This window comes from Momordica charantia (genome assembly GCF_013281855.1).
Source record: "Momordica charantia cultivar OHB3-1 chromosome 1 unlocalized genomic scaffold, Mcharantia_2.0 BLBB01000001.1, whole genome shotgun sequence".
Classification (NCBI taxonomy): domain Eukaryota; kingdom Viridiplantae; phylum Streptophyta; class Magnoliopsida; order Cucurbitales; family Cucurbitaceae; genus Momordica; species Momordica charantia.
The window spans coordinates 16,792,877-16,808,006 of record NW_028275157.1 but is presented as its reverse complement, the minus strand read 5'-3'; the positions used below and the strand labels follow the sequence as shown (position 1 = coordinate 16,808,006).

General features: G+C 35.2%; 2 protein-coding genes across 7 annotated transcripts; one reads left to right on the top strand and one right to left on the bottom strand.

Annotated features, from left to right (window-relative positions):
* Nucleotides 1-529: 529 nt before the first annotated feature.
* On the bottom strand, nucleotides 530-4,573 carry LOC111005384 (thiamine diphosphate-binding fold (THDP-binding) superfamily protein). Of its 2 annotated transcripts, none has more exons than XM_022276862.2 (9): nucleotides 4,169-4,573; nucleotides 3,103-3,240; nucleotides 2,814-2,996; nucleotides 2,368-2,525; nucleotides 2,180-2,279; nucleotides 1,800-1,911; nucleotides 1,581-1,720; nucleotides 1,328-1,513; nucleotides 530-852 (listed from the first exon to the last, which is right to left on the bottom strand). In XM_022276862.2, the coding sequence occupies exons 1-9, from the start codon at nucleotides 4,427-4,429 to the stop codon at nucleotides 685-687; spliced, it is 1,446 nt and encodes a 481-aa protein (XP_022132554.1). In that variant the 5' UTR covers nucleotides 4,430-4,573; the 3' UTR covers nucleotides 530-684. The 2 variants fall into 2 exon arrangements, with proteins under 2 accessions (XP_022132554.1, XP_087976866.1); XM_088120740.1 differs by lacking the exon at nucleotides 4,169-4,573 and adding an exon at nucleotides 3,737-3,851.
* Nucleotides 4,574-5,543: 970 nt separating this feature from the next.
* Nucleotides 5,544-13,157, top strand: HDA14 (histone deacetylase 14). 5 transcript variants are annotated; one of them, XM_022277457.2, is made up of 9 exons: nucleotides 5,545-5,701; nucleotides 6,237-6,484; nucleotides 7,018-7,092; nucleotides 8,818-8,919; nucleotides 9,828-9,899; nucleotides 11,185-11,241; nucleotides 11,440-11,691; nucleotides 11,920-12,101; nucleotides 12,685-13,157. In XM_022277457.2, the coding sequence occupies exons 1-9, from the start codon at nucleotides 5,659-5,661 to the stop codon at nucleotides 12,983-12,985; spliced, it is 1,332 nt and encodes a 443-aa protein (XP_022133149.1). In that variant the 5' UTR covers nucleotides 5,545-5,658; the 3' UTR covers nucleotides 12,986-13,157. The 5 variants fall into 5 exon arrangements, with proteins under 5 accessions (XP_022133151.1, XP_087978010.1, XP_022133149.1 ...); XM_022277458.2 differs by lacking the exon at nucleotides 5,545-5,701 and adding an exon at nucleotides 5,956-5,996; XM_022277459.2 differs by lacking the exon at nucleotides 9,828-9,899 and having other exon boundaries at nucleotides 5,544-5,701.
* The last annotated feature ends 1,973 nt before the right edge of the window (nucleotides 13,158-15,130 follow it).

The window sequence follows — 15,130 nt, the reverse complement described above, 5'->3', positions numbered from 1 at the left end:
TAGATTGACTAATTCGTTTGGGGAGTAAGCAGAAAACCAAAAGACCAGTCAGTTTGAAGTATACTGTAAGTTATCACACCTTATGTTTTGATATATATGTTTTTTTTCCTTCTGATAGACATTATCTGGACTAGTTTATGCGCACCTCAACAAACAACCTGCAAGCAATCTGCAAGCAATTCAACGAAGAAAAACAACCATTCGAGAGGGTTGCAAACCTCTCCTACTACCTTAGTACTTACTTCCCCAATTAGAACAAGTAAACCCAATCTCAAGGCTAACCCTACCCGCTACTTTTCTTACCTGCAGCTAACTATCCAAGGGTGAGGAATTCTCTTTTTTACCCCTTCTAGAGTAGATATTGACAATTGGGGACCTAACATATACATATTGGTTAGTTTGATTTTCTTAAACAAAGTACTGAAAATTAGTCAGTTGGTTGGTTCAATTTGAACAGATCTGACAAGTTTTGATTCAATTTTGATCCGTTTGGTGGTTTCTTTTATCAGTTTGTATATTGAATATGACATTCTTCGCAGAAGGATAACTTTATTTAGACAGGATGCCTTATTTGTCCTTTATTTGCAAACACTGCCACCATTCTCACCTCTCTCTAACTGCTTTAACCACAGGTTGGGGAAAGCAAACCTAATTTTTAAGGCAGAGTTCCAAAACCTAGTCAGGTTACAGAGGAAAATTAGATGGGTAATCTTGCGGGTGTGTTTTGATTGTTTTTCTTAACCAACTCTCTTGCTCTTTGAGGTTGGAGGGAGGAACATCATACACATCTGTGAAAGCCTCTGCCACTGGGGGCTTCTCACGCCTCTCTGCCAACTGAATTTCTTCTAATAGCTGTAGGAACCAAAAACATGAAGAATTAGGAACTGTACACAGTAGTTAATAGTTTTGATAACCATCTTATTTTTGGTTTCTGGAAATATGTTTCTTCGTTTTGTAATCTACCCGGTAAGAGCATTTTAGAGAAGTAACTTTCAAGAATATGTTTTTACTTTTTAAAGTTGACTAAAAATCCAAAAGAATTTTTTGAAAAAGTAAAAAAGTTTCACTTTCACCTGATTCTGTCCAAATGTCCAATCATTTTGTAGTATTCAATTTTGGATCTGCTAAATATATAAAGGTTGGGGTTTCTGGTGAAGAAGACTAATAGAGCAGCAAATTATAAATTTGAGTTGAAAACTATCTTGTTCTTGTTTACCTAGTTTAATGTGTTATTTTTAACCCAATTCATTTGATGTGGCAAATTATAAATTTGAGTTGAAAACTATCTTGTTCTCTGGAAATATCTTATTCTGAAAATAAACTTTACCTGTTTTCTTAGGCTACTTCTAAGCTCAGATTCTGCCTCATTACTCCACCAACCATTGCTTTCAATCCATTTCCTAAATCTAGATACAGGGTCCTTTGCTACCCTCCACCATTCGATTTCCTCAGCGGGACGATACCTGGTTGAGTCGTCTGATGTCGTGTGGTGTCCAACTCTGTATGTGAGAGCCTGCTGACAAAAAGGCATCAGATCTTCAAAGTGCATTTCAAGAGTGCAATAGTGAAATTGTTATTACCTCAATTAATATTGGCCTTTGTTCTTGAATTGCCATTTCTCGAGCAGCTCGAACTGCATTGTATACAGCAAGTGCATCATTACCATCGACACGGATACTACGAACTCCATAAGCCCGACCCTTCACAATCACACCATCACCTGCAAAATGACAAAACAATAAACTCTAGATTTCATGGTACATTCTTTACAACTGCAGATTCAGAGAAGAATGAGATACTCCGAAACTGGTCTGAAATAGGAGTACTGATTGCCCATCCATTGTTCCGACAAATAAAAATAACAGGCGCCTCCAAAACCGCTGCAAAATTTAAAGCCGCGTGGAAATCTCCCTAATATAACATGATATATCAGATAGACAATAGAAAAATCAACCCGAAAACTCGGAAGACTCTGCAGTCATAAGTATCAACCAAATTTGATGGACTGATTTACAACTTAATAATACAGTAGTACAACCTATAGAACATATCCTATTCAAGGAAGGTCGTGAGTGTGGCTGATTTTCAACTTGAATAGCACATCCCCTCAAAAGTCTTCTCTCTGAGGTAACAGCAGATGGAACAGTTCTAACACTAAAATTTTTTTAGGATTATTTACCTCACTTGTTCCTCCATCACCAAAATAAGTGACTGCACAAGCATCTTTCTTTTCCATCTTCATTGAATATGCAGCACCAACGGCATGAGGGATTTGAGAACTATAAGTAAAAGTAAAATATAAGGAATAAAATTGGAAGTGTTAGAAGATCTACTAAAAAGTTTTGACATATTGAGCTCGAATATTACGCGATTGTTGATGCTACAGTAAAGTAATTGTATCTTTTGGACCCATAATGGACAGGCATCTGCCTCCCTTTACAATGATCATCTTTGTTTCCGAAGCACTGGCTTGCAAATTCTTTCAAAGTGAAACCACGCCATATAAGTACTCCTGCTTCCCTGTACTGCATGACATGGGAGAATTAGACTTACAAATCAATCTCATTCATGTCAACTATTAGGTAAGATGTTAATTCAAGGGAACAGTATTGCGCATTTGTCTATTTTTTCCTGTTAATATCCCTGGTATCAGGTCGCAAGCCACCACTTCACATATCGTAAACATCTTATGCATCCGAGGTTGCCCCCGGGAGCATGTTGCACCTTTGTCTTTGTTCACATTTGTCTTTGAGGATAAGAATTAACTTCATATTACTAAGGAGGATGATGAAGGGGAGATATGCAATTGTAACCTGTGGTACAATAAGGTCATCCAATGACAGTGCTGCTGCAGAAGCAATGTTGATTGCCTCTTCTCCAATGGAGGTCAGATAAAAGGAAATTCTTCCCTGCCTTTGCGCTTCATATAAGATAGTGTCCATTGTTTGGAGAGTAACCATGTCATTGTACATCTTTACAGCAACCTCCTTGCTCACCTAAATGAAAAGTAGTATCAAGTTCGTAAGTTCCTTCCTTTGCACTTGAAGTTGGGACAAGAAAGAGAGAGAGAGACATCACAGGACATGTTCAGCATAGAATTACCTGTGTAAAATTACTGAATATACTAGCCTGACCGTTGTCATCGAGAACTCGAAAGCAGGGTATCCGCTCCTTGTCGCGATCAGGGATGAAACTCATGTGAGGAGTAAATCTAACCTTTCCTCCTGGAAACTCCAAAACCTTGTACCATAAATGCAAGTTTCACTTTCAGCACTTGACATCAAATATCATCAACTTGTACACAAACGATGAGCCTTTGGAAGAAATCTCTATATGAATGGGCACTTTGACCCCAGAACTTTGACTATTGAACTTGAACATATATTATACTAGATGATTAAAAAAATTAAATTACAACTTTTCCAGAATACGGAAATGGAAATACCATATTGACTTGTGACTTAGGGCACCTTAATAAACAAAGATTAAGGAATAACCTGACCTGAAAATTTTAAGCAAAAATGGCCTCTATTGAAGCTAAAATACCCATCAAACCAATCAAATTACAAGTTACATAAGGTCTCCTTTTTGCTCTCAAGCTCATTTTCTTCTCTGACTAGCAACATTCTTCACGATCACCAACCATTCAGATTCATCTCGGCAAGATAAAGAGGAAAAGAAAAGAAAAAGAATTTCCAAGTAGTCTCTATTTATTCACCCCAAGAATGAACGAGACCTTATTTCACGGATTGATTTCATTAACACGTCTCGACCAGAAATGGTCTTCCCAAGCATACCGCTTTCTGATCAAGAATCAAACCCCCGACATTCTGGTTCGTAGCCACATGTTCTAATCCTCTGAGCTACAGGTCCCACCCCGTCCCCACTGGATCTGTTCTGTGATAGAATAATGGGGAGCGGGGATGACAAGCAGAATGGAAAATAAAAAGTACAGTTCAAAGTCTAGAGTTACTTGTCAACGTATGACTTTTCTTTTAGGGGAAAGGAACTTTTTAGATGCCGATTCCGAGAACACAGTTTTCGAATAACGTTTAAAAAATTACGAGCCATTTCAACGCATGACAGGAGCAACAACAATCTAAAAATGATTTGGGATTATAAAATTGGAAGATGGAATCAAAGTTGACAGCACCAGAATGTAGTCTACCTGATTGTCACGATCATCGTTGACAGAATCCAATCGTTTTTCCACTTTAATCGATTTGAAACGACGAGCAGATAAATGGGTAGGCATATCTTCGAAACCCACGACTCCATTCCCGATCTTTTGAACCGAAAATGGAGTTTTGTGAAGCTGGGTTGCATAATAAGAGCTCGCGAAACCCATTTCAATCGAACCCAAGAAATTCATCATCCTGTTTCCAAAGTGAGGGATGATCTTCGTTGCTTTTCTCGCTTGAAAAGCCATGGCCGGACCGAGAGGATGTTCGGACTGATGATTTCCAATGGAGATTGCAATAGAAACAAAAGGGAAGAGATAACGGGGCTTCCAGTTTTTTTCTTCAATCTACAATTCAATTAAACAAATAATATAATCCATCTTTTACCTTATCTAGTCTGCAACGTTGGCGTTTATATCTGTTCAAGGTGTTCATGTTCTTCACGTCTGGTTTATTTATTTATTTATTTATTTTTTATTTTTTAAAAAGGATCTATGATAAATTTGGACTTTGCTTGTATTATTTTAGAAAGTTGTTTATACCTTCCGTTTGAGTTATATATCAATTATCGATAAACTGTGCTGTTTTGATTTTTAGAAAATCAATGAAACATCATAATAAAAATAACATGGTAGTTCTACAACAATTTACTTTTAATGTTTACAAATTTATATAAGGTCAACTGTTACTCACTTTTTATATGTAAATATTTTGGATGAATAAATTGATCATTAACAGGAAAATAGAAAAGAAATTAATTATTAAGGAGGTGGTTATCGTAGAATTTCATCTAAATCTTTTTTATTAAGGACTTGATAGTAAAGTTTATTGTATTGATTTATTCATAAAATGAATGCTTACAATTTAATTTCAATTATGTGTTGAGTATAGAGATTAGTTCGTGCTTTCAATTGTTTGATTCAAGAGCATTAATCATTAATGCTAAGTAACAACCAAATTGAGAATAATTGTTGACAAAAGTCATATGGTGTATGAATAGTAAAGTGGATTATTTTCTGCATTTTGTTAGCCTTTTATTTATGTTTAGAAAAAGTTATAAACAAAAATAAAAACCAACAAAATATTACTTAAAAAGGTTTTTCATAATTTTAGACGTTCCTGAAAAATAAAAAAAATAAGAAATAGAAATATTTACTAAATCTTTAAATTTACAAAAGACTAGAAACTGAGAACCTTTTAATTAGGGTGTCTTAATTATTTGTATTTTGACCATCAATATTGCGTTTAAAATAAATATAGCAATCCAAATCACGTCTTAAAAATTTTCACGTAAAGAAAAAAAACCTAAAATAAATGCAATCCACGATTAATGAATTTATCGGAAATAATCTTGGGTTTCCATTAAGCCACGTGGCAGGTTGCAAGTTCGGTCATCTTCTCCACATTACCGCGCTCGCCCCATATTTCGCGCGCACTGAACTGTTCGTGTTCAGTTCAGTCACTGAAATCTCTCCTAATGGAATTTCGCATTCTGCTTCCATCTTCATCACCTTATGCAGGTCTCTCTCACAATCTCTTCTTCGCTGTGGATTGTATTAAATTTCAAATTTAGATTTGGGAATTGAACTAATTTTATCGATCTGGGTTCTTGTGTACCTTTAGTATCCTCGTTTCCAATTGATTGGCCGACAAACTTACGATCAGACATCACCGATTCTTCCCAGTTTGTCTTATTTATGTGTACACGAAGTTGCTCGGTGGCTACCTTTAAGTAAAATTAACGTTTTTGAGTTTTACAGCTTTGTTTGATATTAGGTGTTCGCTGTGAAGAGTTTTAGAACAGAGACGAAATGGGTTTGTGGATTAGAAAACTTTTAGGCTCATTCCTTATGTGATTTAAGTGCGTGTTCTGGGTTTGATGAACAAAGTCGACTAGCACATGTGTGGCCACTGGGTGTGGGGTTCAATGTATAACTTTAGTTTGGACATGCTTGGCCACAGATTAAAGTTATACATGAATCATCACCCAGGCTTTTTACCAGCTTTTTCGACTATTTGGATAAGGATTTCTGAAGAGAATTGTAAATTGAACAGGAAATGTATTTTGCTTGGTTCGGCCCCGTTTAGAGATTCGGGAGTTTCTTAGCTGGGCTTCCTTGAATACAATTTTTTGGCAAAAGAGATCATGTCGACGAATTCAACCGAGAAGTAAAACACATTATCGTTTGGAAGTTAATAGAGTGGCGGTACTCTGTTCGTCTGGTTTGAGTGACAAACCATTGGCGCATTATGATAATGTGAAAATTATTTATTCTGTAGCTGCTGCCACTGGTCATAATAAGGTATATGATCCGATTTTACTTAAAACCATGTATTATCAATATACATTGCAAAAAAGTAATTTTATGGTCTTTTGTGTATTTATTCAATATTCATGGTTATTTGGGGTTCATCAATGCCTGATGAATAATCACTTCTGTCTCAACTTTCATAAAGTATTGCATGATAAATGAATTCTGAATTTTCATTATTTGGAAAAATCTATTAGCTCAAGCAATTGATATAAGTAGAAGGCTGTGATGTCAGTTATACAATCTGGCTAAAGAATCATCCTGATCCTTGCAATAAGAATTCTAGAGTTGAAGTGGATTGTAATATTTTATCAGATACAACGATCTCTCACAGCCATGGAAAAGGGAATTTTGGTAGCTTAACTGGATTGAAAGTATTGTAATCCTTGAAATGAAGTTAATATCTTTTCTAATATTGTAATGTGGAAGTAACTTAATGGACCATCATTGATTTTTCTGCTTTTGTCTTCATGTTAATCTGCTTAACTCTTGGGCTGATTTGTTCCTTAAATTTTCTGTAACAGGAATCTCATCCAGAATGTCATCTTAGGGTTCCTGCAATTGTGAATGCTCTCGAAAATATGGAACTCACACCTAAGGTAATACAGTCATGCTGTGTAATTTTTATATTGTCCAAACCTGATATGCTTTACTGTACTCTTCACTTGTTAAAATAAGGACCTATGTATCAGGAATTTCATTAACATCAATGAAATTATCTAAAAAGAATGCAATAACAGTTCCCTTTCTTTTCGCTTGTTCAATGCTTGTAATGGAATGTTACTCATACTACCAAAAGATAGGGTTGAACATGGTAAATGAAAATTTTGAGGAGTATTTCTTTTATTTTCTATCTTTCCATCATCTTCCAACTGTTTGCAGCAATAGCCTTACGAATGACTTGGGACATGTTTCTATCCCTTTAACTACTTATTTTCAACTAGTGTTCCAACCATGGTGCCAACGAAGTTTTATCTGTTGGAAGGCAACTAGTGTTTCACCCTATCATTCATCCTTTGATATTTAGTCACATGGGTTTTGATTCATCATTAACATTTGAGGAGGTAGAGGTCATGATTCACTATTGCGAGAAGAAGAATAATCCACGCTTTTCAGCTTAAAATTCCAGCCATCAATGAGAATATATTGTAAAATCAAATTTACTTTCAACTTAAAATGAGGTAACCTGATTTCAAGTGGTTTTTTCAACTATCAGAAGCCAGAAATTGTAAAGCACTAAAACAGATTCTGAAGCCAACAAATCACACTTAACTCTCCTCTCTTGTGCGTTTGATTCACTATCGGGGAGGTCTCTATTTTCACCAATTCGCCCACTCTCCTCTCAGTGTGACTGGTTTGATGAGGTTTTCTTACTCTCTCCTCTAAATGGTCTTGCGGAAGTATAACAAATTCACTTGCTCGCGAGGCTGATCTGCTTTCTCCTCTCTCTTTCTCGTGTGACTGGTTTTATACTGTCTTTTTTTTTCCTCCTCTTTTCATTGTGAAACATGTCCCGAAGTTTCTCTGATGGATTTCAAATATTCCCTAACGTGCTCTCAGGGCATGTTTTTTTAATTGAAAAAAAACTGTACACTTGTATTTGTGTGTCTAAATAAGGAATTGGTTAGATTGCAAAAAGAAATGGTTTCTTGTGGAGAAGATCGGGCTAGAAGAAAGTTGGAGTTGCAATCTGAGCGGAAAAAAGAGTTAGCCAAAGGGTATGCTAAAATTTTTGCAAAATACAAGTTTAATTTATGAAGCTGGTTTCCTGAAGATGAAGTTTATTGCCGACATGTTGACTTTTGGGTGCGCATTTTTGTCAAGTTTCTTCTTTCTTGCTCAGCACCTTGCTTCTATTTTTCATCTTGTACTTTCTGTTTTTTCATTTTCACATCTTTAGTTTGTTCTCTTTTTATCTTCTTGTGTTGCTCTCTTTCAATCCCTTTGGGAGTTTGTATCTTTTGAAATTTGTATTTTCTTTTCATTATTTCAATAAAAGTTTGTATCTTTGGCAGCAAGAAAAAGTAGTCTAACACACTAGCTCATTAAATGAGCTAAATTAATTAGAAAAAAAAGACTCAGTTTTACTCTACCTTCCCTTCACGGGTGATTGATAAACACCTAATGTTGATTCTTCTTCCTTTTTCTTTCTTGGCAGATAATAGGGTACATTTTAAACTTCTATTTCAAATTATAATTTTGTTCTCATAATTGATATAATCCAGTTTCATGGTGTATAGCACTCTTCTATATTTTTTTTTCTTGGTAATGAATTCCTTTTCTTCTCTACTTAGTTTTGGTCTTTATTGGATGATATATTGCAGTTTCAAGGCTCAAATGTTATTGAACTTCAAAATTACAAACCTGCTTCATTTGATGACATTGTGAGCGTTCATTCAAAAGCCTATGTAGCAGGCCTTGAGAAGGTAGCGTTTTGGTTTTAAATTTGGTGCCATGATATTGCTAAAGTTGATGCAGGAAATAATGTTGGTTTGAATCACTTTCTGAACGGAAATGTAGGTCTTCCAATTTTCTTATCACTATGCATGGATGTTGCAATGATCATAATCTACTTTATTGATACCAACCCTATCCTTTATGAGCACACAATATAAAGGAGGTTGAAATTTTTTTAGCTGTTTTTCTGATGGAAAATTGATTTATACTTGCTTTCTTTTGGTTAGCTTGTTTAGATGATGTTGTAACCATTAACCTATCTTGAAGTTGCTTTGAGATCTTATTTCTGGTGCAATTACAAGAGTTTTTTCTTTGTTGTTTGTGATATTTGAAGATATTTAGGATATGTATTAGGATAGCAAGCATAATTCTCAAGTACCAAATAAAATGTGGTTATGAGTATTATTTTCATGTAATTGCTGAACTCAAATAGATCTAGATACATCAATTAATACCTGTCAGCTCTACAACAAAATTATGAAATCTGTTTGTGATTGGATTCCAAGTAGAGGTGTGCGTAGGTTTTCCTTTCCATTTTCTCTCTTCTTCTTTCTACAATCTCTCTCTAAGACATCCTAAAAGCTGGAAGTATGTTATATTGTACTATCTTGTTAGTGGTCTCTCTCTCCACCAATCGTGGTTTAGGCATGGACAATACTAAAAGTAGAGATGTGACGTTCCTTTCTAAGTGGTTGTGGCGGATTTCTGTTGAGTCCAACTCTTTTTTTTTTTTTTTTTTTTTTTTTAATAAGAAACAGAGGAAATGTATTCAGAACCAACGAGAGCCCAAAAAGAAGGCAAAAAGAGTCCAACTCGCCTTGGAGAAGTATAATATTGGTGGTATTATTGTTATACTATTGTTTCTGTATATTTACAGGCTATGGATAAGGCTTCTCAGGATGGACTTATTTTAATTGAAGGCTCTGGACCAACATATGCCACTGCCACTGTGAGTTTGTATGTTGCAGCGGTTTTTGCTTCTGTTTTCTTTATTTCACATAGCTATTATTGTGGTTGTCTAAATTGGCCTAACCAAAGACAAAGTTAGCCTTCTATTTACATGCTTAAGAAGCTCAGCATGGAGACAAGGAGGACCTCTACTCAAGTGTTCTTCCAAGATCTTAACCCTTCGATCATGAACTCGAAGCCAAATTATGATATACCAAATAAGGACAGTCCAAGTCCAGGACCATAGCTACCAAAGATTTAAAAATGATGACTAATATTGTACATAAAAGACCCCCTCCCATCCGAAGATGGTTGAACGCCCAAGGGAATATTGTTCAATGGAAAATCATGATAACTTTTTGCTTAAAAAAAAGAAAAAAAAAACTAAACAAGTCCACTCTTCCTCTAAAACCAGTTGGAATATCTCAATTATTTTCAGCTTGCGGTTATGAGATCAAAATTTTATTTTCAGAGACCAGTGAGTATGTTTTAGCAAAATGTATCCTGCATTTCCTGTGGATGTAGACAGATAAAACCTCTATTATCTATAGCTGGTTCAACCTTACGTTTGTTGCCTTGCCTGTTCTAGTTTTCTTAATGTTGCCACCCATTGCCATAGTTACTCGGCATTTCTGAGTTATTCCTTTTGGTAGCTGAAGCATCTTGACTAATTTGCAGGAACAAAAACCGTGCAGGATCCACTGTTGGTTAAAGCATCTCCATCATTTATATGACCCTTGATCTTCTTGGTATATGTGAAGCTGTTATACTCGTTAGAGGGCTGAGATAACTCCCCACCCTCTTGAACCTCATTACCTAAGCATAATCCCCTCTCGCACATGGCTTACATTTTCTTCTTTCAATGGACAAAAACAATTAAGAAGCATGTCCTTAAGTTCACTCTAACTATAGAATGGCAGTTGTCCTTCCCCCACTGATACCAACGTTTATGTGATTTGATTGATTGCGAATGCCTTCCACCTGAAAAGCTATCTATCAAGATTCACCTGTTATTCCTAACCATAGCGGCCTTATTTCTGTTAGATCATCCTTGGTCTCAATTTTCCTTGAGCATCTTAAGCTGTAGTGAAGTTTCCAGCCCCTGCCATTGACCCACTGCCCTCTTTCAATCTGGTCATATTCCAGTAAGGGGCCTTCGGTTATATATACACACACATATGCCAGTATCTTTGATATGTAAAAGGCACTTGATAGCTTAGCATTAACGTCTTTATTTGGAGCAATACCATTAGCATGACCACATTTTGATACTGTTGGCAATGCAGACATTTAAGGAATCCCTAGTTGCAGCCGGAGCAGGAATTTCGATAGTTGATTCAGTGGTGATGTCTCAACCCAGCACGTTAGTTACTAAATGATAATTTTTGTATGTTATCCCATGTATGTAGTCAAACTACACATTTTAAGGAGAAATTCTGGGCTTTCTATCTTCGAGTGTTCATTAGTTTTTAATCTTTTAATGTCCAACCCCTTGCATACGCAGTATTTAGAGTTTCATTTACCAATGTGCTTGGTTTCAGGTCACAGCATCCAAAACCTACAAGGATCCGCCAATTGGTTTTGCATTGATAAGACCTCCGGGACATCATGCAGTACCCAAGGGACCAATGGGATTCTGTGTTTTTGGGAATGTAGCTATTGCTGCTCGTTATGCTCAACGTGTGCATGGACTGAAGCGTGTTTTTATTATAGATTTTGATGCTCACCATGGGAATGGAACAAGTGATGCCTTCTACGATGATTCGGATATATTATTTCTTTCAACTCACCAAGTAAGCATTATTTAAGAAAAATGTGATAAACATTTCATTCTTTCATGTGATTATTAGAAAGAAGCATGAACGACTCAGACATGAGACGCTAACTTGAAACTTGTAATGCATGACTGTTGGTAACTTCTTAGACTTTTGGTTTCTGGACTTTGTCCTTGTTACTTTACCTGGTAGCATTAACTAGAAGAACCAGTCTTTTCATTGGTAATTTAATCCCGTCTGGTTCAGGATGGGAGTTACCCTGGAACTGGTAAAATTGATGAGGTTGGTCATGGAAACGGTGAAGGAACGACTTTGAATATTCCTCTACCGGGAGGCTCAGGCGATTCTGCAATGAAAACGGTGTTTGATGAAGTAATTGTACCTTGTGCTCAAAGATTTAAGCCTGATATCATTCTCGTCTCTGCTGGGTGAGTTCCCTCCATCTAGAAAATTTAAGGTTAAGTTTGATCCTTAAATTTTTTATTTTTATTTATTTATTTATTTTTTGTTTTGTTTGTTATGGTTATCTAATAGGCTCCTAACCTTAAAAAATAGATCTCTAACCTTTCAATGTTATGTCTCACAAGTCTTCGAACTTTAAAAAGTATCTGTGGCCTTATACCAATTTTGTTTTTTTTTTTTCAATTTTTGAAAATTAAGCTTATTACTTCCTTCTTTGTATTTCTTTATTTTGTTAAATACTTTTTAGAATATATTCAAAATTTAAACCAAATTTAGAAAACTAAAAAAATCCTTCTTCCCCCTCTTTCGAAATTTGGCTACTAGCCAAATGGTGTTCTTAATCGCGTTGGAGCATATATTCTCTTAATCATACTTGACTGTGTTAGTTAATAGGTTGATTTCAGAAACCATATAGATTAACTAGGCTAGTTTGAATAAGTTGCAGAAACCATATCGTTGAACATTATCATTCCTTCTCAATAATTCAATGGAAAGTTTGTTTCTTGTCAAAAAAAAAAAGTTTGAATAAGTTGCAACTTATTTGTCCAGGTATGATGCTCATGTATTAGATCCATTAGCCAGTCTGCAATTCACGACAGGAACATACTACATGCTCGCATCCAATATTAAGCAACTGGCCAAGGATTTATGCGAGGGTCGATGTGTATTTTTTCTGGAAGGGGGTTACAACCTCAAGTCCCTTTCATACTCGGTGGCGGACTCGTTCCGTGCATTTCTTGGCGAGCCGAGCTTGGCATCGGAGTTTGATGACCCTGCAATGTTGTATGAAGAACCATCAACCAAGTTTAAGAAAGTGATCCAGAGAGTGAAACAAATACATTCACTTTAAACTTCTTTTGAACCTTTGTGTAATTTGTTCAATATTTATTGTAGCGCTTTCTAATTCTGTGGCTGTCGTGAAGTAGGTTTTTTTTTCTTTTCTTTTTTTAGTACAATATTTGGAGCGGAGATCGAACTCGCAACCTCTTAGTTGGAGATATATGTCAATTAACATTGAACTATGCTCACTTTGACACCATGAATTAGTTGGTCGGGAAGTAGTTTTCCATAGCTTATGCAGTTTAAACATAGGCAATATTAAACAAAAGAACCCTTCTCTCATTGCTGAATGACTTTGAAGGTTCCCAAAAGAAATTAACTCTCCTAAAGTGAATGACTTTGCCGATTCGTGTAGATTTGTAGAAGCCATGGATAGTCGTGGGAAAATAAAAGTGATAAAAAATAATGTGGAAGAAATAATTAAATTCTCAATGTTTGACGAACAATGAGGAAATAGAAAAAGCCATTGATAGTCGTGGGAAAATAAAAGTGATAAAAAATAATGTGGAAGAAATAATTAAATTCTCAATGTTTGACGGACAATGAGGAAATAGAAAACGTGAAATGTGAGAATAGAATTCAATAAACGAAGAAATAAACTTTTAATTAAAATGATACAAAATAGTGGATAAACAAATGAGTAATACAAATTATGTCGGTGATATAAACACTTCTCATGCAAGTTCACCTTATAGAGGCTTAACTATATTTAATAAAACCAACATAAAACAACATTTACAAACTAGGAACTTAATTACCAATTATAAAATTGAAATTCAAAAGATAGAAAACATAAAATTAAATCTTATTTTAAAGGACAACCCGAATTTAACTCAACGATAATTGACACTTGTCTTTGACCAAGAGGTCATGAGTTCGAATCCCTCCACCCTCTCTGACTGTACTAAAAAAAATCATCTTTAAATATCCAAAGGAGTGGGATAGTAGAATCCTCATTTGTCCCATTTCATATCTACTTTTCTACTTTTTCTCATTTCATGATAATATTCTTATACATCTTTTCTACTTTTTTTTTTTTTGGGTCATTAAGAAGATTCCCATTCCATGTCAATTTCTATACATTTCCACTAAATATCCTTTATAGAAATTTCATGTGTTATTCTCTTTATAATCTTTCTTTCTAGTTTTTCGATGCTTAGAGATCATGTGAGAAAATTTGCCATTTGAACTTAAAGCATCGAAATACTTCTTATTAAGGCATTTGTTTGTCATTTATGCTGAACATTTCGGATTCAAAGTGTTGGGTGAAAAGCTTTAGAAAAACTTCAATAATCTATTTAAAATTAATTAATTACATGATTGTCAAATTTTGGAGAGAGATGCTACATGCAAACTATTTCAATATGGGAATAAAAGAACCAAATCATGAAATAGTAATAATGATCATGTATATTAAACATGTTTGAACCAAACCCATTATTCTTTAAAAGTATTTTTTATGTAATTTTATTGCTTTTCAATTTTACCCTTTAAGATATTAAGTAGGTGTTTTTTTTTTTTTAAATCATTTTGCAATGTTTGATTATGTGGCATTCTAGGGTTTAGTTGGGAGACTCCGTTAGTTTGTTTCACAAATTGGATGAGTTTTGGTGAAAATTTTTTAGCCTTCCAACTTTTACTTACTTTCAAGTTAGCCCAGAGCTTCTCGAACCTTCTTAATAAGTTGCATATGCCAAAGGATATTGATCAACCTATGATCTCGTGGAGTATATGTTCGACTCTTTGGGTCAAGAAACTTATTCTTTGTAAGATAATCTTATGTCTAACCTAAACTTTAGGATTGAAATCAAGGTTTTAGGTTTTTCCCAATAGTTTTAAGTGTCGGGAAAAACTTTATTTTTTGTAGTACCCTCTCTTTTGACGAGATCCATATATCAAGATTCAATGATATCATATCAAGTGCTATCATCGAACTCTTTGGTCCACAAATAAAAAATTCCTCGATATCCATTTGTGGGGTCGAACCACAACTCTATAAATGTCGAACTACACACAACTCCTCCAGATCAAGAGCAAACGACCGTCACAAAGTTCTCTTCAAACTATATATATCTATCAAAAGTTAGGATGGATTCTGTGACGGTTGCCCCTAGACAAAACGACCCCTTGTTCAACGTCGTCGAACAGCCTGGTG